Genomic DNA, 25,271 nt, shown 5'->3' with positions numbered 1-25,271 from the left:
TCACAGCATTGTCTTAACTGGCCTTGATTTTTCTTACTGTTCCTGAAAGTATTTTGTAGCAGAGCATGTCAAGATTTCTGGAGTACCGGGGTCACTACTGAACATTGATTTCTTATTTCTCGGGGTTTTATTATTCCTTGGTGAGAACGAACAGGCTCTTTGTACCTTAAGGTTGGATTCTGTCAGTACCTGCATTCACTATGCTTATGCTGAAGAGCAGCACTGCAAGGGATGGAATGAGAGGAAAGCATAAAACTCTAAATGTTGATTCTCATGTTGATTGATTTTAACCTCAATCTAGTAATCTTACAACCCTCTCTTGGTTCAAAGCCAGGGAAGTACACATTTCCTGCCCTCCAATATTTAACTGGCACCAACAGAAAGAGTACAAACTTCAAAACCACAACAGAGGCCTAAGGAGATACCTCTGTTTTGTTTCTCCTGCCCTGAGGCACAATTGGAGTCTAGCACCAAGGAGGGCAAGATTTAATAAACTAGCACAAGAAAAGTCACTTTACAGAGGTAGGTTGGCCTAGGAACGAGACTGCAGTGTAGACTAACAACTGAACAGAATAAAAATCCAATGTGATTCTTCATGGAGGAAAGTATTTTTGGCCACTTGTGACCTAATTAAGCCCCCAAAACAAAGACAGTCATGCAGAAAATGAGGGATCTGCCTGGTGAGAGGGCCTGGATGTTGGGGCCAAGGAAAATCTGGCCATCAGTCCACCATACTCTAAGCCTCTCCCAAGACAGGGCTGGGCTTTGCCCTTCTAACCTATTCCTGGCGGATTTACACTGCAGATCAAAGGTCTTTCTCAACCTTCAAGCTATTCCCACGAAATTACAGTTCTTTAAAAAGATTTCACATATGCTAATAAAATTACTTTGGCCACAGCCCTTTGTATGCCTGGGCACATATAAACCCAATGGGGCTGAATAAATGTTTGTGGAATGATTGAGTATTCAGCAGCATTTATTCTATGAGTTAAGCCCAGATACACCATCTACTAATAGCAAGTCGAGTTCCAGGCCCAGTACCAGATAGCTTAGCCACCACGTGATACTCCCTTAGTTTATTTAAAGCAGAGATTCTCAAAGAATGGTCCTCTGACCATCAGCAGGAGCATCACCTGGGAACTTGTTAATGCCAACTTGGGGGCTCTGGGTTGAGGCCCATCAACCAGGGTTTTAACAAGCTCTCCAGGCTTGGAGATTTTGATGCATGCTAAAGTTTGAAAACCACTGGTTTAGCGGCATACACATGAAAAAAATAATGGGAGAAAATGCTTAAATGCTTGTTTCATCCAGCTGTGACAAAAGAAGGTACTAAATCGTTACTGATTGATTGGATTGTCATTTTTTTAAAATGACAAATAGTTAATTCTGTCTAATCAGAATGTAGGAACACAAGCTGATGTGTCAGCCACCCAAGAATTCACACTCTTGCAAGCTCAGGTTCTGTATGTATAGAGCCTCAAACCACCTCTCTGCCTGCTACAAAGATTTCAGTTCAGTGCAACATGTCACACCTAGGGAAAGGCACAATCTCCCAGTCACTGAGTCCAAAGACCTGGGACATAGATATCTCTTAATGTGAAATCTGGGTTCTGGGTTTAGCTGGGCAAGAATTTTCCTCACCTGCCATCAATCCTGGCTAAAGTTCATCTCTTTCTATCACTGACCTGGGAAAAACCCCAATTCACATGTTGTCTGTCAAAAAAAGGAACACAGATTAAAAAAGGAAGCAGGTGACCAAGCCATCAAATAAAAAGCTACCTGGGTTAGATAAGAACATGTAATTTGGATCTAAGATGATGGGGGAGCAGAGGACATCTCCTGGGTGGCTTCACCTGAAGAGAAATGGGAAACTCAGCTCATTAGGAAACCATTTTAGCTCAGAGCTACCCCTCTGTCGAGCAGGGGTGTGTGTATGTGTGTGGTGTAGTGTGGTGTAGTGTAAGGAGACGAGGAGGCGAAGACTGGTGGAGGAATCTTGTCTTCCAGTCTGGAACTGTTTCCCACAGCAGTGATAAGGCCACACCATGGAGTCTGAGGTTAATGGCAATGCTCTGTGATGTCCACGACCACTGCCTTCTTCCAGCTGAAGAGAAAGTACCCTGTGCCGGCCCCTGCGGCTACCGCGATGCACAGGTACCCGTTGTAGGTCATGAAGATGAGCATGAGGAAGTAGCTGATGACCACCTGGATGATATGCAGCACTGTCTGCAGGAGGTGAGGAAAACTCAGCATCTGCTGCCTGGAGAGAAAACAAAGACACAAGTCAGGGACCCCAGGAGGGCTCTGGCAGCTCTGCATGCAGATCAGGAGAATGGTTACGGTACTGACTGCCCTCCCAGCCACCCTGGCAACTCACAGGCACTGTTGTCTATGGAGGTTGCTTATTGGTCCTTGGAAACAAAACATGATAGGGCTGTGAGGCGTACAAGCCTTGGCCAGATATGGTTCTATGGCAGCAGGAGGAGGCAAGAGGAGGAGGAGTAAACATCTGACTTACCTCCACCTTGGATCCTCGAAGGGAAGCCCCAAACCCTCCCATACTTATTTGCCTGAGCATTTTCAGGCCTTCCACCTTCTAAAAAATTAGCAATAGAATGATCTGAAGGCTGGGTGGTATAGTAGAAAGTTCTTACTTAGAGATAAGGAGACCTGGCTGTTTATCCCTTCTGTCAGTCACTAGTTCAACCAGCACAATGGGAATAAATATTCTGCTTACTTAAGAGCAGGACATTGGTAGAGGATTCCTGAAATTCCAGTTTAGCTTTAAAACCTACATTTCCATTATAACTGAATCTCAAAAAGCACTTGCCAATCTGTGGGCTTTTCCCCATAGTCATCTAAGTGGAACACAGAGGGTCTTAACAGAAAGACTAGAATCGGGTAGGTAAAACTTTTTATAGAAAGGCATTAACTGGATTCTGCCATTTTATATATACTCTGACCTGAATCTCCCAATTTGTTTATTATTATTTTGGCAAATATGTTGTGGACCCCTTACCTTCTTCTAAAGTGACTGATCAAATTCGGAATAAATGGCCTGCTAATGACCAGACAGCCCCACGCCTCCGAAGACAGTTTTGATCAAGGTCATGTACAGAATCACTAACTCTAAGAAGAGGACTGTTGCTAATAACATAGCAGCTTTACTACTTAATCAGTCTCCAGAACCGTCCATCTGAATCTGTTTAATCTTCTTACCCAACTGTTTTGTGTGTCTCCATAAGGATAGTTCCATTTGGTCCAGGGACAGGCATGGAATTGTACCGAATGCTGACTTGTGATTTGCGCAGGAGGCCCTCTCGGGCTATCTTGAGTCCTTCATAGAACATGGCTAGTAAAAACACCGCCACAAAAGCTCCAGCCATTTCTAAAGAAGGAAGGAAAAGATGGGGGTCACGTCAAACGTGCAGAATCATTAGCTTGTGTGTTCTCCAGGCTAAAAAAATAGAAAAAACTGCTACTCTCAATTTCTGAATATATTGTTACCTCTTGTACAGATGTAAGAGAAGAGCTAAGACGGTGTTAGTGAAAACGGCTGCCTCCACTGAAGAATATACTGATTTTCCAGTTAAGATACAAAGAAAACACATCTGAACAACAATCATTTCCTCGGGTGGCTTGATGTCATTAAATTCGCCTACCTGATGGCTTACTCACCTCCAGCTGTATTAATCACCAAACCAGCAAACAATACTTCCACCTTCTTAAAGCCAAAGTAGAAGGTCATAGGCTGCCAGGAAACCAAAACACGTCAGTTAGAAACAACTGAACATTCTAAATGAGCATTTCTGATCAAGAATCCTAGAACAGTTAAAAAAGCAGCAGATCTGGTTAAGACACAGTCACTGAAATGGGCGGCTTCCTCCCTCAGCAGCACCATCACAGGCACTTTTCCACAAGTATTCTTGGCCCCCACTGTAAACTTCTTTTTTCTACGCAAAGTATAAAGAGTAGAGCTTTATCCAGAAAAGGGCCATTTTTTGGGGTGGGGGCTGCATCCATGGCATCTGAAGTTCTCAGACCTGGGATCAAACCCATGGTGCAGTTAAGACCTGTGACACAGAAGGATCCTTAACCCACTGCTCCACAAGCCAACTTCCAGGTCAATGTTGAAAGAAAGGGATATGCAAAAAACAAAACAAACAAACAAAAAAAACCAAAGAACAAAAACACCCCACAGAAATCTTGGTTCTGGTGTGGTTTGATATTGACCGCCAAAGAATCTTGGGGAAATCACTTGACTTCTCTAGATCTGCCTTGGTTTTCCCTCAGCTTTAAAGGGAATAACCTTAGAGTTCAATTCAATTCTTTGTGTTACCCAAGTAGGTGGGAAAGGGCCCAGGCTGCCTGTCCTGTGGCACTTACCATCATCATGGACTCATGGGAGCCTGAAGAGGTTGGGTGATGATGAGAAGGTGGCATGGTAGTACTGTGGTTCATATCGCTCATCCCCATGTGGGTGCTCATCCCCATGTGGGCAGAATGGTCCATTTTTCCAGGAAAAGGTGAGTCAGCAGAAGATTCTTTTGAGAAAAAAAAATTCTACGTCATAATTAAAAATACAAAATCTAGATTATGTTTCATACCTGAATCTTTTCTGAAAACATGAAAAATTGAATGGCTTGGACTTTATAACTTGTGAAGTTTACACATTTTTCCACATTCTGGTAATGCCGAGGCTTCCTTATTTAGGTCTCATTGATGTAATTCTTTGTGTTCTCTTAGTCATATTATCCAGTCTTTTTTTTTTTTTTCTTTTTAGGGCCGCACATGCAGCATATGGAGGTTCCCAGGCTAGGGGTCTAACCAGAGCTGTAGCCGCCGGCCTACACCACAGCTACAGCAACTCGGGGCGATCCGAGCTGTGTCTGCGACCTACACCACCCCTCACAGCAACGCCAGATCCTTATCCCGCTGAGTGAGGCCAGGGATCGAACCCGCAACCTCATAGTTCCTAGTCTGATTCTAATTCTTATTCTTATCCTTTACTAGATATGTTCAACAATGTGTGTTCAAATCTAAATGAAATTAAGGAAAAGTAGCTTCTGGTTGGGTTTCAGGAAACTGTAATAAGGGACAAATTGATGCCATTAATAAAATTTTAACCGCTTTTCTAATCATAAATGTCAGTAGATAAAAGGAAGTATTTCAAGATAATTCATTCTAATTGGATGGTCTGTGTTCAATAAGGATATTAAGAATACATTTTCACATATAGGACAGTCTTCAGCTAATTTAAATTCGAGGTAAAGGTCTACTGCTGCCCTAGGCGAGCAGTGTGCTCAGAATTTAGATAGAAGTATCAATCCCAGCAGGACATTAGAGCTAAGAACACAGAAAACAAGGTATAAATTGGATGTTCTATATTAAATTAAGCCTAGACACCTGCGTATTTCAGTCTAGTAGCTTCACAACCACTTACTGCAAATGTCCATCTGAGACATAATGCAAGCAGCAAAAAAAAAAAAAAATCCCATGGGAATGTGAAATTCAAGTGACATCAGAAAAAGAGAAACAGAAATTTACTATTAAAGCATAATCAATGTTCTTTGGTTTGTCTATCTCCTCCAATGACGTTTAATCTAAGATCCAAATTCAACTTCTTCCAGATTAAAAATGTGTGAAGTAAGAATAAATCTAAGAATAACAACACAGCAATACTATCTGCTGACTCAATTTGTAATCTGAAGACAGTGGTTACAATGGTTTAATGGTTTTATTGAAGTATAGTTGATTTACAAGGTTGTTGATCATTTCTGCTGCATAACCCACGGCTTCTTTCTAAGAACTAGGTTCAAGGTCCACAGAGTAGCCTTATTGTACTTTTATAGAATCAGTTCCTTGACTTAAGAGTCATAGGTAGGACCTTAGCAAAATTTTTGTTTACTGATTTCTGGTTTTAGAACAACATATCTTCACATCTTAATTCCAGGCTAATTGTCTTGTTGAAAGCCTCCACCGTTCATTCTTCTTATTCTTTCACTTCATCACAAAACACTGTCAGCTTCTCTCCTGCAGAGTAATTCTAGCCAAGACTACTTTCTGCCTATCCTGTCTCCTGAGATCCCAAAGTGACTATCCATACTGATGTGGCTAGTTTATAATAGCTCCTTCTTTAAGGAAAGGATATTTAAGGAAATAGAAATTGTCTAGGAAATGGCTATAGAAAAAAAAATCAAGTATGTGCTTCTGTGTAACTTTATATAAAATAGCTGAGAAGTTTCTCATGAAGGCTTTTACACCACTCAGTTTCTAGGGGACAATTATCCTCATTAGGTACTTGAGGTTGGCTACATGCCAACCTTATTACCTTGAATACTATTAGATATGGAAAATGAAATGACACATTCTAACTGAATGTCATAGCTTTACATTTCTTTCTGTGTGCAGAATTTATAAGAATACTTTTCTTTCTATGAAATATAAAAATACTAATTCTTTCTCAACCTACTGAGGATTGAATCTAAAGAAGTTTCCTCTACTCCTGCCATACCACCCCCAACACATGTATTATAAAGCTGAACCAATAGGCCAGATTCTTTGTCAAATCTAGCATCTCTAGCAAAATAGTCAATGCAGGGACAGAAGTTCGGAATGAGAAGGCTAAATTCTGATGCCCATTCTGAGTCTTAACACTGACCTTACTTCCAAGAGGTTTAGTCTCAACTTGAAATTCTCTTTTATTTTCCTGGTATTGCACAATGATGAATGAGAAACAATCCACAGGGACCATGGAGATTAGACCCCACAGAAGAGGTCACACATCTGCCACGTGGTCCTTTCTTCCAGCTCAGACAGATGTAATCTGAAGCCTCAGATAATTTTTTTGGAGACTGCCTCCAATCTTTCCTGACTTCTATGATAAGGGAACATTCTTAAATGATTAGGCTCATGTTCCTTTTTAGATTTGTAGAAACATTAAACAAAGGGAAATCTTAATTTACTCTTCTGCTTTCTGTCTATCATCTACTATTGGTGACACAGGCTTTTGGCAAGCAGATAGGGGAAATTCATGGTCAAAGACAATATGCTACCATAAATAGAGACTGGTATGTATGGATTCTTGTTCATGTGATCAAGTAACAAGTTCAACTGGACTAATCCCGCCTTTTGGTGACCTGTATAGGGTCATCAGATCCTTCTGAAATAGCTCTGACCCTATAGGTGAACTTGCCTCACATTCTTACTCCAATTGACTGCCAGAAATGTGGTCATAATTAAATATAACTGCTTTGGATATTTTCAGTGCTTTTCCTTGGCCCGTGTCCTCCTTGAGGTGCAGTAGTCATAAGGATGCTTACTTATACCAATTTCATTTACAATGGGTATTAGGCTTGAGTAAAATCACAAGTTTACACCCAGAACTGGCAAAAACTTATGATGCTCAAAGTTCTGTCTTTTCAATGTGCTAAAAACAGTTAAGTAAAATGAGGCAGTAGAGGTAGAAAATAAGTCAGTAAGAAAAAAAAGAAATGCAAAAACACCTTAAACTCTCACATACACATTTCCCCCCAGATTAAATGTGACAGGTGATGGGAGCTGAGGGCTCTTGCTACAGTCACAACTCAGGGGAATTAACTGCCAAAACCCCACCACTAGCACTACCCCCTGAAACCATGCAGGACCCTGTGGGGCTCCCAGGCACACAAACCTTCCTCTGTCCCCCATTTCTTGTTTGTAGGAAATAGGCTTCATTCAGCCTCCAAGACAAGACCTTCCCTGAGTTCCAAAGGGTAGGTTCAAACAGTTGCTAATCAGGGAAGGGAGGGGATACAGAGACCAGGGAGGAGCAGTCAAGAAACATTAATAGTGCAGCCTTGCAGAAGGGCCCTGGTTCCTCAAGATCTTTGAGTTCTGCTAAACCCCTAACAAAAGAAAGATGTTATGAAGCACTTGTAAATTCCACAAAGAAGGAGGGCCACCAGAACCAGTCCCGGAGCCCCTAAATACCACTTGAAGAATCAAAGCTTGCATCTACCCTGATCCAACCTGTGGCCCTAGTTTTTACTCCCAAACTATAAAACCACTTCCTATTCTCTCCCAGTGGAGGACACAATTTTTAGGGCATTAGCCTGATGTGGCCTCCTTTGCCTGACAAAGCGATAAAGCTATTTTTTTCTCCTTTGCCCAAAACTTTTTATTTGACACCGGCAGACAGAAGCGGAGTTTTGGCAACATCACTCCACCAAAAAATTAAAAAGCTTTTTAAAAAGAAAGATTTTTACTTTTAAAAATTCCTCATTAGAGCTAAGGCGTTCCCTTCTAAAATTTGGCTTTTGTTGATAATAAAAACTCCAACGGATCATACCACCCACAAATTCACACCCTTCTCTTCGTGTCAATGGTTGGGTTGAGATGAGAAATTTAGTGTTTTACAGCTATTTTTTCTTCACCATACCAAAAAAAAAAAAAAAAAAAAAAAAAAAAAAGCACTCTACTGTAAGCAGACGGCACAGGAGACCCTGGAAGAAGAGAACCAAATACAGCTTTTTGACATAAGCAGCCACTTTAGGCCTAAGTGACTGTGGGATCTAAGCCTGGCCACAATGCCTGCCCTTGAGCAGGTCTAATAATGGTAAAGGGAACAAAAGAACAAATGACCTATCAGGCAAGAGAGCTAACGGAAGCAAAGATGATAAATCAGTTACCATTTTCCTTGTACTTTACATGGAGAGAAACTAAACTACGCGCAGTCTACATATTCAAGTAATAAACAGCGTCTATGTAGCTGTATTACTCGTACATCAGACTAATGGGCTGCATCAAAACTAGTAACCAACTGCCAGAGACAAAGGGGAGACCTACTTCAAACAGGCATACTGAAAGGACCTTCCTTTATGAGTGGTCAATGATCTAGGCAAACAAGAAATCCTGCATGGACTGACACGTTCTTAGAATAAAAGAGCAGCTATGAATTAGTGGGAGTATATCTATTTTAGTATAAAGGACAACAGCTAAGGCGCTGCCCTGAGAATCTCATTCTAACTTGTCCACGGAAAAGAAAAAGCAGACCTGTGGTTTGATTCTAATCAGAAGAGTTTGCTTCCAGATACTGATTCAAGGTCACCCTATTCTACCATGAATTTTATCTTCCCGTATCTCCACTCCTCCTCATTAAGCTGCTTGGGCTGAACAAAGGAGATGAGAAGTCTAGTTGGGCAAGATGGATCCTGGAGCAAGTGATTACACGGGGAATTATACAGCTATGTGATAAGGGAGGTCTGTCACTTAAGGAAAGCATGCCAAAGACATTTTTTAAATGCTCATTGTCCAATCTCTAGATGGCCTGTGCCTTCTGGGCAAACATGAATGGACCACGCTATTACTCTATAAGCAACAAAATATAAAAGGAAAGGGGAGTTCCCATCACAGTGCAGTGGTTTGATCCCTGGCCTTGCTCAGTGGGTTAAGGATCCAGCGTTGCCATTGCTGTGAGCTGTGGTGTAGGTTGCAGACGCAGCTCGGATCCCGCATTGCTGTGGCTCTGGCGTAGGCCGGTGACTACAGCTCCAATTCGACCCCTAGCCTGGGAACCTCCATATGTCACGGGAGCAGCTCAAGAAGACACACACACACACCAAAAAAAAAGGAAAGAGAACTAAGTTTGAAAGATATGCGGGTGATAAATACTATCTATATTGGGCAAGTAATTTGATATTTTGATTTTCATTTTCCTTAACCGTGTGTATAAACACTACATGATATGATTGATAATGTTCCGCTCAGACCTAAACTACTATTCTACTTCTTTTCAGTTCAGTTTTCCAGAACAGAATGTTTCTCTATCCCTACCCTTACTACTAGATCATAAATTCTATCCAGACCCTGTCTTATTTATGAATCGCCTGCATTCTTGAATATCCTGCCCACAGTAGCAAATTGCAAGTGTTCTGAAATAAACTGATTTTCTCTCCTGTCAACTTAGATAAAAATTTGGTTGTGATGAGTGTTGTACACCTATAAATGTAATAAAATTCATTAAGTAATTAAAAAAATAAATCTGTTGATACGGGGAAAACTTTTTTTCCTCTCCACCACCTCAGTGCTTCTGAAATAGTATGTAATAAGACCCGGCCAATATGCTTAGAAATTATTCCGTAGCTCTATAGCAAGAAGCAAAATAGTTGATACAAGGTATGAAGCAACCTATTCAGTATTATTCTAGAAAGCTATGGAGGTTCCTTGGCATAAATCTATGTTTCCTCATTCCTGACACAGGGATGATTCTGTTAAAACTGCCTTACTTTTTACCCAGCATATCCAAAAATGTCACAGTTTGTGACTTTTCCTATCCCTAGTACATTAGAAGATTTACCCAGCCTGCCTCTGGTTTTTAAGATCAGCAGCTCTGTTATAAACACGGGCTTTTACTCCTGCCCTCTGTTTATGTTATCAATGACAAACCAATCTAAGGCACAGGTCTGCTCATCTGCCCAAGATTCTGCTCATCCTACCAACCTTTCCACTGTCTATTAACCTCCTTGTTCTAAGATCACACGTCTCTCTAAAATAAAGGCCTCAACTTACCTTTCTGCCTACAGGCACACTGTGTTCCAGCCAAACAAGTCCAATAGGCCAAGTTTCTACTGTTCCTGTAATACACCCCCACACTTTTCTGTATCTTTGCTGACAATGACAGTGGTATATTTCTCCAAAAGTTCATCTCATCTTCAACCTGAAACTGATACCTAGTGCCCCATCTCAATTTGTGGGTTATAAGAATTGGATTAGAAGTCATTTCATCGAGCTCCTCAGTAATTGACGGTTTTACCTTCCTGGCCTTCTCTCAATCTAATTCTCTTCACACTCAAATATTCCACTAAAAACTTTTTTTTCCCACTACTCACTTTTTCTGACTAGTCCCTTTGACACTTGTCTGCCTTTTTTTTGCCTTTTTTGGCTGTGTCATTCTCTATAATCTGCCCGCTCCCCTTTTTCTGAATATGTGCAAATCCTCTCACTTGTTCAACATTTACCATGCACTTAAAAATGCCACCTCTTCTATGAGTTCGTGACAGAAGAAATCTCTTATGAATTTTCTTAGCAATCTTCTCTTATGGAAAATTTGACTTACAGTTCTTAAAACACAAGATAAAAAATATATATACACAGCAAGTTCCCAGAGGGTAAGCAACAGATTTCTACCTTCTTACTCCATCTGGAAGAACACTGGACAAAAAAAACATTCATTCCTTCCAGAAGCACTCAATTCTTACAAAACCGCTGTGGGTTTCATATCCACTAACAATATAAAACACAAGATTCTTGCCTCTGTGGAACTTACTCTAGAGGAGGATACCCTCATTAAAAATGTAGATAACACAAGTATATACGATTATAAATTGTGATAATATGAAGTAAACATGGTATTGCGGCAGAATAACAGTGAATAAAATAATTTAGATGGAGAGGGGTAGGAGGTGAGAGGAGAGAAGCCCTCTCTAAGGAGGTAACATTTAAACAGACTGATAAATTACTGGAGTTGAGTAAAGGGTAGAGAATAGCATCTCTGAGGCAGGAAAAGGTCATTCAAGGTCAGCGTGAAAAGAACACCTTGAGTGAGAGGAAGAGATGCCAATGAGGTAGAAGACAGAAGGGTTACACTTAAAGCCTTAAAGGAGGGAAGTTCCCTGGTGGCCTAGTGGTTGAGGACTTGGGAGTTGTCACTGCTGTAGCTCGGGTTACTGATGAGTTCTGGTTACTCTCTGACCCAGGAGCTTCTGCACGCTGTGGGCCCAGTCAAAACTTTTTTAAGAAATAAAAATAAAACCATTTAAGGGAGACTAAATTTTATCCCAAGGGCAAATGGGAGCTATTTAAGGGAGTGATGTGACCAGATTTACGTTTTAATAGAATACCTTGCTGTGTAGAGTAACTGTCCTTTATTTGTTCTTCCCTAGTATTTCCTGCTCAAGTTTTTCTATGAGGCATTCACAAACTGGAGGAAAAAAAAAAAAAAAACTTAAAGAGAGCCATGGGCCATAATCCTAGATTCTGGATTTGCAATAATCCAGAACGACATCTGTTAAAACTTTAGAAGGATCAGAAAAAAAACTACATTCTGGGTTGTAAAATGGTCAGAGGGGCAAAACTGAAAAAACAGTCCTCTACAAAGGCTATCCTGGATTGTAAGAGCTTCTCAAGATACATGTCACCCTTTGTAGGGAGAGTTAAGCATACACAATACTTTTAAGAGCACGAATTTGGAGTCAGATATCTAAGGTTCAAATCCTGGCCCTGCTAACTTTAATTTCTTCCCGAGTACTCTGGAAAAATCCCAAAGATCTTTTAGGTTGGCAGTAGGTACGTACTAAGCATAGAGGCCGCTAAAGAGGCTGTGTCCAGATTTCAATAGCATTTAGGTAAATTAGGTAGTTAATAATTTTAAAAATATGATGAAGGTAGACTAAGCTCCCTGCAGGATATGGACAGTAGACTAAGACACACCGCAAGTTTTTAGATTATATGATCTGTACTATACATGGAAACCTTCAATAGTGATAGCAACAAACCCACTTTTCACTCCTACCTCCACAAAACATTAGCAATAAATCCTGAATTTATGTGACTCCGGTTTTTAATGCCCTTTTCTAGAGGCAGTGGGAAACACCCTAGACTGAGTACAAAATTTTGACTCTGGTTCATCCAACTCCGTGTTCTTTGCGATAAAACACCTATATTAGTTTCTCAATCTTGGCTTTATTAACATTTGGGCTGAGTAATTTTTGTAGTATGAGGTGTCCTGTGCATTGTTGGATGTCTAACAGTGTCCCTAGCCTTTACTCACTAAAGGACAGCAGCACTTTCTCAATTATGAAAATCCAAAATGTCCTCAAGACTTTGGCAGATGTCCCCTGGGGGGCAGAATCACCCTATTTTTTTTTTTTTAATTAGCTGTGTTTTTTGGCTTTATTTTTTTCACTTTTTTTTATTGAAGTATAGCTGATTTACAATGTTTCTTCTATTTCTGTTGTACAGCAAAGTGACCCAATCACACACAGTTCCCTGTGCTATACAGTAGGGCCCTCTTACCCATCAATTCCAAATATAAGCAGTTTGCCTCCAAAATCACTTTTTTTTTTTGCTATTTCTTGGGCTGCTCCCGTGGTATATGGAGGTTCCCAGGCTAGGGGTCCAATCGGAGCTATAGCCACCGGCCTACGCCAGAGCCACAGCAACGCGGGATCCGAGCTGCGTCTACAACCTACACCACAGCTCACAGCAACGCCGGATCCTTAACCCACTGAGCAAGGGCAGGGACCGAACCCGCAACCTTATGGTTCCTAGTCGGATTCGTTAACCACTGCGCCACGACAGGAACGCCCCACCCTATGTTTTTTGAGAACCACTTTTGATCTCTTTGAGTTTCAGCATCTCAGAAACTTGGAACAGAGATGACATCTGTATTGTTCTCTCAGGGTCACCGTATGATTCAATTAAGACAGTGAACGGGAAGAAATACTGAGAAAAAGACCATATAACATACATAAAAAACATTATGTTATGTTATTAGGTTCTGTGAGTGTTCAATATTGAGGCTGAAGAAAATACATCTTGTTTATGAAATTCATTGCAAGACCTAGCTTAGGCTACGTGTTGTCTAATATATGTTTTCCCTTGGTATTCAATAAATATCTGTTGATTGAATGAATTCTGAGTCTGGGTCCAATAGAAACTTTCATTTACTCTTCTGGCATGTTCTCAGGCTTTTCTGCGGATCTACAACAGTGTATTAAGTTTATAAACCTAACTGCACTTGAAGGATAGGCCTGTATTAAATAAGAATGGCTACTTTACAGCTGGAAGATCAAGGTACAGGAGGTTTAACTTATTAGACAAGGTCACAAGGCAGCTAGTCTAATTAGAATTCAGATTCTGCCTTCAAGTCCAGTGACCTTTCTAAGTATCCTTGCACTTTCACCCTTGTGTCCCCACACAAAGTTAGCTATTTTGCTTTCTGGGGGCAATCCCCAAAAACTGAGATAAGGAAACAATTGCAGTTTTTAGACTATTAGACCTATTTCTAGTGGGAGGCACAAGTGGATATATATATATATCCAAGGGCCCTGCCAAGTCTATGAAGCCCATTAAGCTTAACTATTACCTGTAGTTTTCTTGGCTGTTCTACCTTTATGTAGTTCTAGGTCATGTGAGAATGGACCTTCAGATAGTCTGAGCTCCAGGCCGCATTTCAGCATTCTGTTAAAACTCTCCCCAAAGTCTCAGTGCTATTCTACTACATTATTTTCAGCGTCAGACACAGAACTTTTGGCCATGCCTGCAGCATGTGCAATTTCCCAGGCCAGGGATCAAACCCAGCCACATCAGTGATCAGAGCCGCAGCTGTGACAATGGCAGATCTTAACCTGCTATGCCACCAGGGGACTCCAGAAACATACCTTTTCAAGAGTAACTCATTAAAAAAGTCAAATGCTCAACATTGTCACAAAGAGTCATCACTCCCAACCATTGATTCAGTCTTCTGAGTATTTCACAGGCAACATGGGTTGCAGCCCACCTTAACATGTATAATCATTACAATTTGAAAGAAAAGACTAGAAATAAGGAAATGCTGGTTCTAGCCCTGGTTTTTCCATTACATTAGGTCACTTAATCTTTATGGTCACAAATTTCTTAGTGAAGAAATAGAATAACTGATCTTTAGGGCCTATTTCAACTAGAAAAGTTTAGGTGTGTACAATATTGTTTCAATGAAAAACAAATGCATACCTGTCTTTTCTAGGAACACTATCAGATATGCTTTAGACCGTCCAATATTTCAGTGGCTTTAACTTATAAAACACATTTCAGAATAGTCTGTCATATCAATTCCAATTCACCAATCTTTCTCTTTTTTTTTTTTTTTGTCTTCTTGCCATTTCTAGGGCTGCTCCTGCGGCATATGGAGGTTCTCAGGCTAGGGGTCAAATCGGAGCTGTAGCCACCGGCCTACACCAGAGCCACAGCAACGTGGGATCCGAGCCGCATCTGCAACCTATGCCACAGCTCACGGCAACGCCGGATCCTTAACCCACTGAGCAAGGGCAGGGATCGAACTCGCAACCTCATGGTTCCTAGTCGGATTCGTTAACCACTGCGCCATGATGGGAACTCCCCCAATTCACCAATCTTAATCATCCCTTCTGAGGATAACTCGCTGAAGCAGAAATAAAAAGCAAGTGCCCTCCTTTTTACTGGAGTCACATTGCCACAAAGCAATGTTTTAGAACAAGTTACTAAAAATTTTGGAGCTCAGAAAAAGTAACTAAAATTTTGTGGGGATAATATATACACCTAAACCTGGGATAATAAAATATCACAGTATTTTGACCATCAAATGTAAAACTACGGCATGAAAGTGGGACTGGCACATTAATAACACAGTAGATAATAAATGTTAATTATCTCCTAACTCAAGTGTGGTCCTAGGATCAGAATAATTTGACATGCTTGGCTAAAAATGAAAATTACGGACCCCTCTCCAGAGTACTGAGTCTCCTTTTACAGAATGGGGCTTCAGAATCTAGATTTGTAAAAATATATAGGTAATTCTTATTGCTCTAAAATTTGAGAACCAAAGTTCTGAATTATGGAGATATACAAAATCTAAGTACTGTACATTTAAGATTCAACTGGGAACTAAAAGCATTTGTTTATTTTAATGTGCCAAAAGGGCACAAAGCAAGCCCAGCCTCACCAATTTATACTTTAATAATCAAAGAATTTTTCTGGGCTAACATTAAATTTAATACCAAATGGCTCAACTTTTGAGATTTGAGAGGTTTCCCCCCCCTCCACTGGGTGAATAAAATCTGAGTTCAAGATGAAGGGGAAGTTATGGGTCTTCTAGTTTTATTTAGTTATGAAATACAGGAATTGAACTACCAGAAAGAGACTTCAAAGAGGAAATGTTGTAATGCTTCACTCACTAAAAACAAAAAATCCTGTGTGAAGAAAATATTGGGTATAGTTCCCAACATGATTAATGAAATTAAGATTTGCTCCTAGCTGAGCACTCCAGCACCCTGGAACCATCAACTCCTGCATTTCTGAGTTAAGTTTGAGATCCTGAATAGGCCACCAAAAACAAACAAAAACAACATGAGGAAGCTGTGAGCTGAAAAGATATTTTCCCTTTCTTTTTTATGGCAGCTCTCCAAGTACACAAGGAAGTTATAATCATTCTCTAACTGGTAAAACTGTACCTACTGGTTGTGGCCCCTTGGGCCAACAACTACTTAATATCTCTGGGCCTCAGCCCTAAAATCAGGATAAGAGTAGCCTACCTCATGATTGTTTTTTAAGAGTGTTAGTTCACTTAGGTGATAGCATAGCGGTTAGGAGGGCAAGTAGTTTCCTCTAAGAAATGGATGGCTGAAGAACCTACCTCCCGTGCCTTAAACAAAAACTGAGCACAGCCCCTCAACACAGTAAACCATTGGTAAATATTCATTACTGTCACTTCCTAATCTATTGTCAGTCTAAACTCGGCATAGGTATAATCCCCCAAATCTTGTTTTGTGCTTCATCCATTACTCCATGGCTGACCTTTCTTTTTCTAACCTTTGCTGTTCTCATTTAGGGAGTTTTCAGGGTGTGCTAGTGAATTCTAGCCACTTCCCAGGGTGGGATGTCCTTTACCTATGTTGAATCAGGTGGTCAGTGATGTCTTCCATTTGAATCCACTCTGCATCTATATCCTTTGAAATGATTTTTTGTAAATTGCCTTTTTACCTGTGGCTTCCCAAGCAACACAGGCTGGGTATCTTAAAATTCAACTCAATTCTAGCATTAGATTCCAGATTAAGAGCTCAGCCCTACAGGACTGCCCTCCATTTCAGATGCCAATGTAAGCTTGGGCTTGTGACCCACTTGCTAAAGGAATCAGAGGTCCCCACAATCCCCTCTCCTTGGGTTCTGTGAATTTGCTAGAGAGGCTCACAGAACAAAGGAAATCTGTTTACTCACTAGATAACAGATTTATTACAAAGCACATTAAAGGGGATGAATCAACAGCTAATGACGATCTTTGTAAGTCAGATAGACACAGTAGCTTGTGGAAGTGTCTTCGTCCCTTACCTGGAAGCTCTAGAAACCCTTTCCTTTTAGGTTTTTACGGAGGCTTCAGCACATGGGTATGATTGATTCAGTCACTGGTCATTGGTGATTAAACTCGATCTCCAAAATCATAAATCCGCACTAGTCAAATTGTCTCTTCTAAATGTACAACTTCATTTATAGGCCAGAGTTTGTGTTCATCCAATTATTCACTTTGATTTTTATGATTTCATACTCATAAAATGAGACTTGGAGGAATAAAAAGATATATGTTTGATTTGAATATTCCTAAGTTATTCCTACTGATGTCTAAGTCCGAACCACTAGTGTGTAGTTTAATAAATTAACATTCCAATTTTTTTTTTTTTTTTGGCTCCACTCACAGCGTATAGAAATCCCAAGGACTGAACCATTGCCATAGCCAGGACTCAGACTGCTGCAGTGACAATGCTGGATCCTTAAGCCATCGCACCAAAAGGCAGCTGCAAGGTTTTTGTTTTGTTTTGTTTTGTTTTTTTTTTTTAACACAATGGCAATAGGAGGTAAAAGAATGTATGTGTGTATATTACTTAAATATACACAGATACACACTCCTCTTCAAGATACTTTACTTGGCCTTCTGTTCCTTCTTGAATCATGTTAAGGGGTGGGCTGGAAGGTCTGTCACTTCTGTGCAGGTGAAAGGAAAGAGGTATTATCACCTTGAGAGGATGGCAAAGTAAAAGGCTGGGTTAGATGGCTCTGGCACCTATCCAGACTCAATTCAACAAATTTAAGTACTCTGTCCCAGGGGCTATAGGAAATTTAGAGATGAAGAGGATGGAGGCTCTAGCGGAAACCTGCTATTTAGAGCAGATTTCACAAATGGCTTAACACACATAAAGTCAGAAGGATGGAGGTGAGAAAGGGAGGGAAGGAAGTTTAGTAGGTTTGGTCATGAAAGTGTGAGGGGATGATTTAATTCTGGTCTGCTTTATGGTTCCTGTCTCCTCAAAAATGGTAAGAGATTGTTGTGGCATCACCCATTTCACAAAGTTATCACTCATCCCACCATCTTCAAAAAACCTGAGAAGCCAGTAAAAAACACACCAACAGACAGACATTAGGTAGGCTGTTTCTTTTCCCTACATGGACTGTAAAAACAAACAAGCCCAAACCAGCTATGTGGTAAATACTGGTAGTAAAAGTGGCTGGGAGACAGTCCCTTTTGTCCTGAGTTTATAAAACTCACCTTATAGATTAGCTCCTGAGTAATATCCCACTGAACAGCACTAGAAAAACCTGAAAGACTGTGATGTATGTTGACTTTAGTCAAATTTGTAGTTCATCATTTTGGTGAGACTGCCTATACTTGGCCCTTATTTAAGGATTCTTTGAATAAAAATCATTTTCAAGAAAATGATACCCTGTCATCTCTTTTACTGTTCATTTACAATTAAAATTCCTTTGACTATTAGACCTAGCGTATCAGTCTGATGCACAACTCTTGTTACTTAAACATACAGATACACACTCCTCTTCAAGACACTTTACTTGGCCTTCTGTTCCAGCCAGAAAATCCATTTCTAAATGCATGGGATATCATGTGTATGACACATAATGAAATGTTATAGGAACCAAATTATCTATCACAGGGCTGCCCATAACAGCAAAATACTTAAAAAACTAACCTAAATGTTTGTTGATAGAGCACTGATAACATAAAAAGCTTTATTAAAAGGGATAAAAACACACACATCTGTAAACACCGATACTAGCTCTCGGGGGTGAGAGGGTAAGAAAGCAGTAACACTGATCTCTAGCAGGAGAACTGGTCAGAATGTGGGTTTAACTGGAAGGAACATTTCCCACTAAATATCCTTGTGTGTCTTTTAAATTGTGAACCAACTGAATATACTTCCTATTGAAAAATTAAGTCATCAAGTTCAACTCTTATTTTTCAGATGGGGAAACTGAGGGCCATGTTCTTCAACTAGCTACTAGAACATGCTCTTTAGTCAGCTGAACCCCTAACATCTGCTTCTTGGATAAGGCTTCTGTAACACTAGGCTAACCACTTTCCCCAGACCTCCCATTTTTCCAGATAGAAGACATTTCAGGAGGAGTTTCTGAGCTTTATATATCCTGTTTTAGTGGCAAATATATAGAAGCTCCTGTTTCTCTTGCCCACTCTCACCTTTCTGTACAGAGAAGATCAAGTGTACAACTGCATTCTTCACAAAGGCCTTTAGAAAAGCTTTTTATTTGCCTGGACCGCATAGGACAACTCAAATTTGATATGTCAAACAAACAAACTAGTTATGCAATGATAGAAGGGCCTAAGTCCAGTGGGGAGTGGATCTCCCAGCTACTATACTATACTCCACTTCTGATACCTTTTGTTGTTGGCTAAGCCACATCCTGGAATAAAGCAATCACAAGATGCCCCCTTTCATACTCCTTTTACTGGATCCTTTTGTAGGCTTGACAACTTCCACTGTACTCACCATAAGGCTTAAGTAAGATTTATATGCATATTTCAGAGTGTTTTATAAGCAGTGTGCCAAGAGTGGAAACAGCCGTGGACTAGGTATCAGAGGTGGTGGCGCTACAGACCTAAATTTGACCTATATTATCTATGTGACAATAAGCAAATCAATCCTGAATTCAGCAAGTACTAGTTCCTTTATTGCAAAATGGATATAAAAATACCTACTCTGCTGCCAATCTCACAGGGTTCTGAGGATCAAACTCACAACCAGTTTAACTGTTAACACATTAACTAGGCTATTCTCCAGTATCATATGCGCAACAATTTCTGCTCTCCCTGACAGTGAATAATTTTCTAATTCTAAGGTACAGGATATATCAGCTATTGTTAATGATAGATTGCTCTCTTTCTTATTAGGACAAAATTAATACCTGAAAGGAGTGGACCAAGACGCACACAGGGCTCACTTTCATGTCCATTATGGTTTCTTATAGTTTGATTTTTTGTGGGGGGGCTTTTGGGGCCACACCCACAGCATATGAAGTTCCCAGGCTAGGGGTGGAATTGGAGCTACGCCACAGCCACAGGAACACAGGATCCAACTACTCTTACCATTTCGTTTAAAGAACACTAGCTAGTTAAGTTTCATATACATTGGCAAAGCATTGCTTTAAATGTCTTGTCAAAACCAAAGGCAGAAAAATCTTGCTAAATTTAGTTATACAGGATTTCAATCGCCTAGATTAACAACATTGTTGGTTTGGCTGAGGAATTGTATTTGGTGTGAGGCAGAAACTAGAAAACATTTTACCTGTTCCTTTTGCACTCCGCCCTCCCTTTAACAAAGGATGATTTAATAAAAATGCTTTGAGAGAATGTAAATGAAAAGCTCAAAACCTCAAATAGAGGCTACGTGGCGTGGTGGAAATGTGCGGGGCTAGGAATCAGAAAACCTGCTATGTCTTGACTCAAGGATTTTGGCCTCTTCATTCACTCCATTTATTCAATTTACTCAAATTTACTTGTGTTAAGTGAGTGATGGTACTATGATGAAACCATTTTCACAAGGCTGGTCTGATGGAGAAGAGATACATACAAATAATGTAGTATGAGATGTACTGAGAGATAGATTATGCACAGGGTTGAGTGGGAACATATACGAGTGGAATGGTGCATAGCATTCTTCTGCCTTTCATAAGTTGAATGACTACATTCTAGGTGCTCTAAACTTCACTCAGTATCTATTAACACATCTACCTATTTTGGGAAAAAGACTCCCAACTGGCTAGAAAAAGGTCCACTAACATTTCACTGGTTGCTACAGTTTTACTCTCTTCATTCTCCCCACCCCCACCCCAAATCATTCCTATTTACTTTTGTAATGCAGGTTTCCATCTCATTATGCTGTATTGCACAATGTCCTCAGCCTACAAAAGCAGGTTGTATACAAAAGCCTCAGGCCTTTGTGCAAAGGAAGAGAGGTAGGGTGGACCCTTCTCAACCCTTTCCTTCTCTGCAGGGCTTTGCATTCCTGAGGATGGGCCCCTCCTCTGCTTGGGGATGTTGCCCAAATCATGAAATGATATTACTTACTCAAAGCCGTGGAACTTCAAAAGCATTTCCGTCCCAGTGCCTAACTCTAAAGATGTCTTTTGGCATAAACTGCTCATTTTAATGTATTAAGAATCAGACTCTTGCTGACTTCTCACACTTAGTCACAAACTACAGAAAACTTTTTGATTTTTTTTAATGGGTCTATTATGCTTAAAGCTGCATGTGGGAGTTCAGGCACCAGTCAGCAACCTGCCCTTCCTCCTCCCTGCCTTTTTCCCCATAGTGCCTGGCTGGACAACTTTAAATGGCAGAGTTATCTGGGTGCTGCCTGGCCACTGACATATCTGATATCTTCCAGTAGTTGAAGTCATCTTGTGAGAGCTATGTCATCTTTTTCTCTTTTGCAACTTGGAAGGCGAGGAGAAGAATCAACAGCAGAGGCAAACTGGAGCAAGGAGAGAACAGACTTAAGGATCAAAGACTTGCACATATGGTATAAATGCTACCTTTTGAGAAGTCATTGAATTTGATTCACACGGTCTGGAATATTAATTTCTCATTTCAAAAATTTTATAATCCAAAGAAAAACTGGAATGAGATTTTTAATAGATGAATACTAGTGCCCTAAGTAATGTTTACCACACTTATCTCACTCGATTCTCACACCAACTCCACATCCTAAACCATTTGCTTTTGTGTCAATCATGGCATTTAGAATTAAGAAAATTCCATTTCCTACTGGGTTAAGTACAAACTTGTCAGGGTGGCCTTCAAAGTATTTGGCAAACATGGCCCTAGTCCTTGCAAACTATTGCACAGAACTCTAAAGCAATTCAAGTGATATTAGCTAGGATGGTCTCCAGTGTTGCTCATGGGAGCAAAATTCTGCTCTCCCTCTCAGTGAATTTGTGCTTATCAAGGTTATGGGGTGTTTATTTACAAACCAATTTACGCCAATCGCGTTTATTATAGTAAATATATAACTCAATAAAGTAACATAATACAATGAAATACAATAAGAGGAAAGCAGTTAATATTAACTGAGTACCTGCCAGGCACTGTTCTAAGTAGTGAATTAACTCATTCATATAACCTTCACAAGAATCCCAGGAAGTAGATACTATTATATTGTCCCTACTTTACAAAAGAGACTGAACATACCGAAGGCCTGTGCAACTCAAACGGCAGGACAACTTTGCTCCAGAGCTTAAGAATTTAACCACTGAGCTACACGCACTCTCATGAACTTGTCTATGAAAATGTAGTTGAAAGCTTAGGTAGATAAGTCGCACAGATGCCCTCACACTACAGTTAGAAGATCACTTAAACTGAAGCTCCAAGAAAAGGTTCATGTTAAGAGAATGTTCCTCCTGTGGCGCAGGTTGCAGCTTCAGCTCAACTGGAACCCTGGCCTGGGAACTTCCATATGCCATGGGTGCAGCCAAAAAAGGTCAAAGACGGTTTTTTTTTTTTGTGGGCTGGATCAACTTCCTTTGGAATGCAATCACTTCTCCTTGGAATCCTAGTTCAAAGTCCATTATCTAAATCACACTCTCCTCCAAACTAGGGTGGATCAACTTCCTTTGGAATCCAATCACTTCCACCTGGAATCCCTTAATTCAAAGTCCAAAGTATCTAACCCACTCTCCTCCAAACGGTACAGTGGATCAACTTCCTTTAGAATCCAATCATTTCCACTTGGAATCCCAAGTCCATTATCTAAATCTTCCAAATCATTAATTTCTACTTATGGGACTTAAATTGCCCTCAATCTGCCTCATCACTACCTTCCCCTTCCTCATACTGCCAATTAGAACCATTAACTGTGTTCCCAAAAGGGGATCTGGGCAGGCAGTGTTTCCAACACCAAAAAGGTTGATCCAGATTTTAGGAGTCCTGCCTATCTAACTCTCTGGATTAAAAACACCCCTCAAGGACAGAAAATAAGCCCTCAATGATTACTGGCATTAGCGTTGTTAAAAGTACAATTCAGATGTTTCAGTGCTGGAGTGACAATGACCAGTACTGTGGAGAGGGCTAAGAATGAACTATGTTGCTGCTGCAGCAACGTAGCTCATTTTTTTTTCTGAGGTAGCCAAGCTCACATTCTGAACAGAGCTACTACAAAGGGTTCCAGTTCCAGTGCTTAGACTCCAATTGCATCATTGCTTTAGCACTGTCAGACCTCACTGCTTTAACCATCTTGTAAAATAAACACAGGAAGTAGAGAACAACCCTAGTCCTCAGGTTAACAGAAGGATACTTGAACAAAAGTAAAACCTACGTATACTATTTCTAGCTACACTATTCCCCCCTACACCTTTCAATAGTAAAGCCTTCAGTTAATAAGAGACTAAGCAACCCAGACAGTTCACATCTAGTACAGCATTTTTCTGTGTGTGTGTGTGTCTTTTAGGGCTGCACCCACCGCATATGGAGGTTCCCTGGCTAGGGGTGCAATCGGTGTAGCCTACACCAGAGCCACAGCAACCTGGGATCTGAGCTGATACCTACACCACAGCTCACAGCAATGCCAGATCCTTAACCCACTGAGCAAGGCCAGGGACCAAACCCATGTCCTCATGGATGCTAACAAAGAATGAGAACCCTTGGAGTTCCCATCGTGGCTCAGTGGTTAACGAATCCCACTAGGAACCATGAGGTTGAGGGTTTGATCCCTGGCCTCACTCAGTGGGTTAAGGATCCGGTGTTGCTCTGAGCTGTGGTGGAGGTCGCAGACATGGTTCGGATCCAGTGTTGCTGTGGCTCTGGCATAGGCCAGCAGCTACAGCTCTGATTAGACCCCTAGCCTGGGAATCTCCATATACCCTAGAAAAGAGCAAAAAAGAATTACTGAGAACCCATTATGGGCAATAAGGCAGTGCTCTGTGACACAGGAGTCACCAAGATGAATAAAGTAACCATCCTTGAGCTTACAATTTAGTAGAAGCACACAAAACTACAACAAAAGTAGAACCAGGAAAGTGCCAAGAGGTTATGAAGTCTCTGGGAGGGGAAGTCACTTCACCTCTATTTCATGCAACAGATTACTAAAACATTCAGGTAAGGCACACTTATACTACTCTCATTGAGAGAAGCCCTGAGGAGATCAATGGGTCCTACAAAGGGTTATTATCTGCTTATCCACACCTTAGCTAAGCCAGGCCTACCTGGAGATTGTTCCAGGAGTTACACTAGGTTAACATATATAAGAAATGGTTATGATATACAGAGAGGGTGGAAACTGGAGGCAGGGAACTGATGTTAAGTCTGTGGCAAGAAACTAAGCAAAACCCAGACCAAGGTTGTGGCTGAGGATCTTCAGATTTTGAAGTTTCCTCCTTTCCATCACCCATCTCCATTGTGTTCTAGCTCTCCTGCTAGGTCTACTCTAGGGAGAGGACTTCTCTCCAAAAGCATGCCACAGTGTAGCAATAAACACTCCGAACGCGAACCCAGTGCTTCAGCCCTGATAAGGTCTAGACACCAAGCATCTAGCCCCAGCCTGCCCTTTACTCTGTGTGACCTCGGAATAGTCCACTAGTCAGCCAAGGGCTTAGTTCCTCCCTTACCTTACCTATAAATTCTGGGATTATGAGACTGCGATTGAATTTGATGACCAATCCAGCCAACACACGGAAGCACTGGATAAACAATCCGTTGAATAAACAGCGAGGTCAGCCACAGGGTACTAAGCGGTAGGGGCAATCAGGTCCCCCATTTTACAGACGGGGAAACTGAGTCACAGAACACCCTGCCCCAAGGTCACTCCAGCTAAGTCACTCTTACGGGCCTGGCCGAAAGCTCTGGTTTTCAGATCCAGTCCCCAGGCCCTTTCGCGGAGCTGAGCAGAGTGGCGCGAAGGTCCTTGCCCTAGAGGGGGAAGGACTGTGTGCTCGTGCTGCCAAATGTTGCAAGAAGGGCGAAAAAGGCCTTACCTCCCCAGATCGAGTGCCGCCACCGACGCTTCCCTCTCAGAGCCTCGATCCGCTTCTCTGTCAAGACTCTTCAGAAGACCCCTGCACTTCTGACGGCTCGACGTGTACAAGACCTCCACTTAAGTGCCGATTCCCGCCCTTATCCCGCCCCTACCCCGCCTCTTGTCTCGCCGGCCAATTGCCGCACGGGATTTCGGAGCGTCCGCGGATCAAGCCGCCTCTGAGTGAGC

At 41.1% G+C, this 25,271-nt stretch overlaps 1 protein-coding gene across 1 annotated transcript; it reads right to left on the bottom strand.

Moving 5' to 3' along the window:
- SLC31A1 (high-affinity copper uptake protein) lies at positions 383–25,129 on the bottom strand. The gene is made up of 5 exons (NM_214100.3): positions 25,042–25,129; positions 4,387–4,544; positions 3,679–3,751; positions 3,220–3,388; positions 383–2,260 (listed from the first exon to the last, which is right to left on the bottom strand). The coding sequence occupies exons 2-5, from the start codon at positions 4,510–4,512 to the stop codon at positions 2,059–2,061; spliced, it is 570 nt and encodes a 189-aa protein (NP_999265.1). The 5' UTR covers positions 4,513–4,544; positions 25,042–25,129; the 3' UTR covers positions 383–2,058.

Source organism: Sus scrofa, chromosome 1 (genome assembly GCF_000003025.6).
Source record: "Sus scrofa isolate TJ Tabasco breed Duroc chromosome 1, Sscrofa11.1, whole genome shotgun sequence".
NCBI lineage: Eukaryota > Metazoa > Chordata > Mammalia > Artiodactyla > Suidae > Sus > Sus scrofa.
The sequence above is the reverse complement of the archived record's forward strand: the minus strand, read 5'-3'. Positions and strand labels throughout refer to the sequence as shown.

Coding starts and splice junctions, on each gene's coding strand:
- SLC31A1 (NM_214100.3), bottom strand. CDS start 4,512: ATGGACCATTCTGCCCACATGGGGATGAGCACCCACATGGGGATGAGC. Junction 3,389..3,678: donor GGTGATTAATACAGCTGGAG/GTGAGTAAGCCA, acceptor TTCCTTCTTTAG/AAATGGCTGGAGCTTTTGTG. Junction 2,261..3,219: donor GAGACACACAAAACAGTTGG/GTAAGAAGATTA, acceptor TTTTCTCTCCAG/GCAGCAGATGCTGAGTTTTC.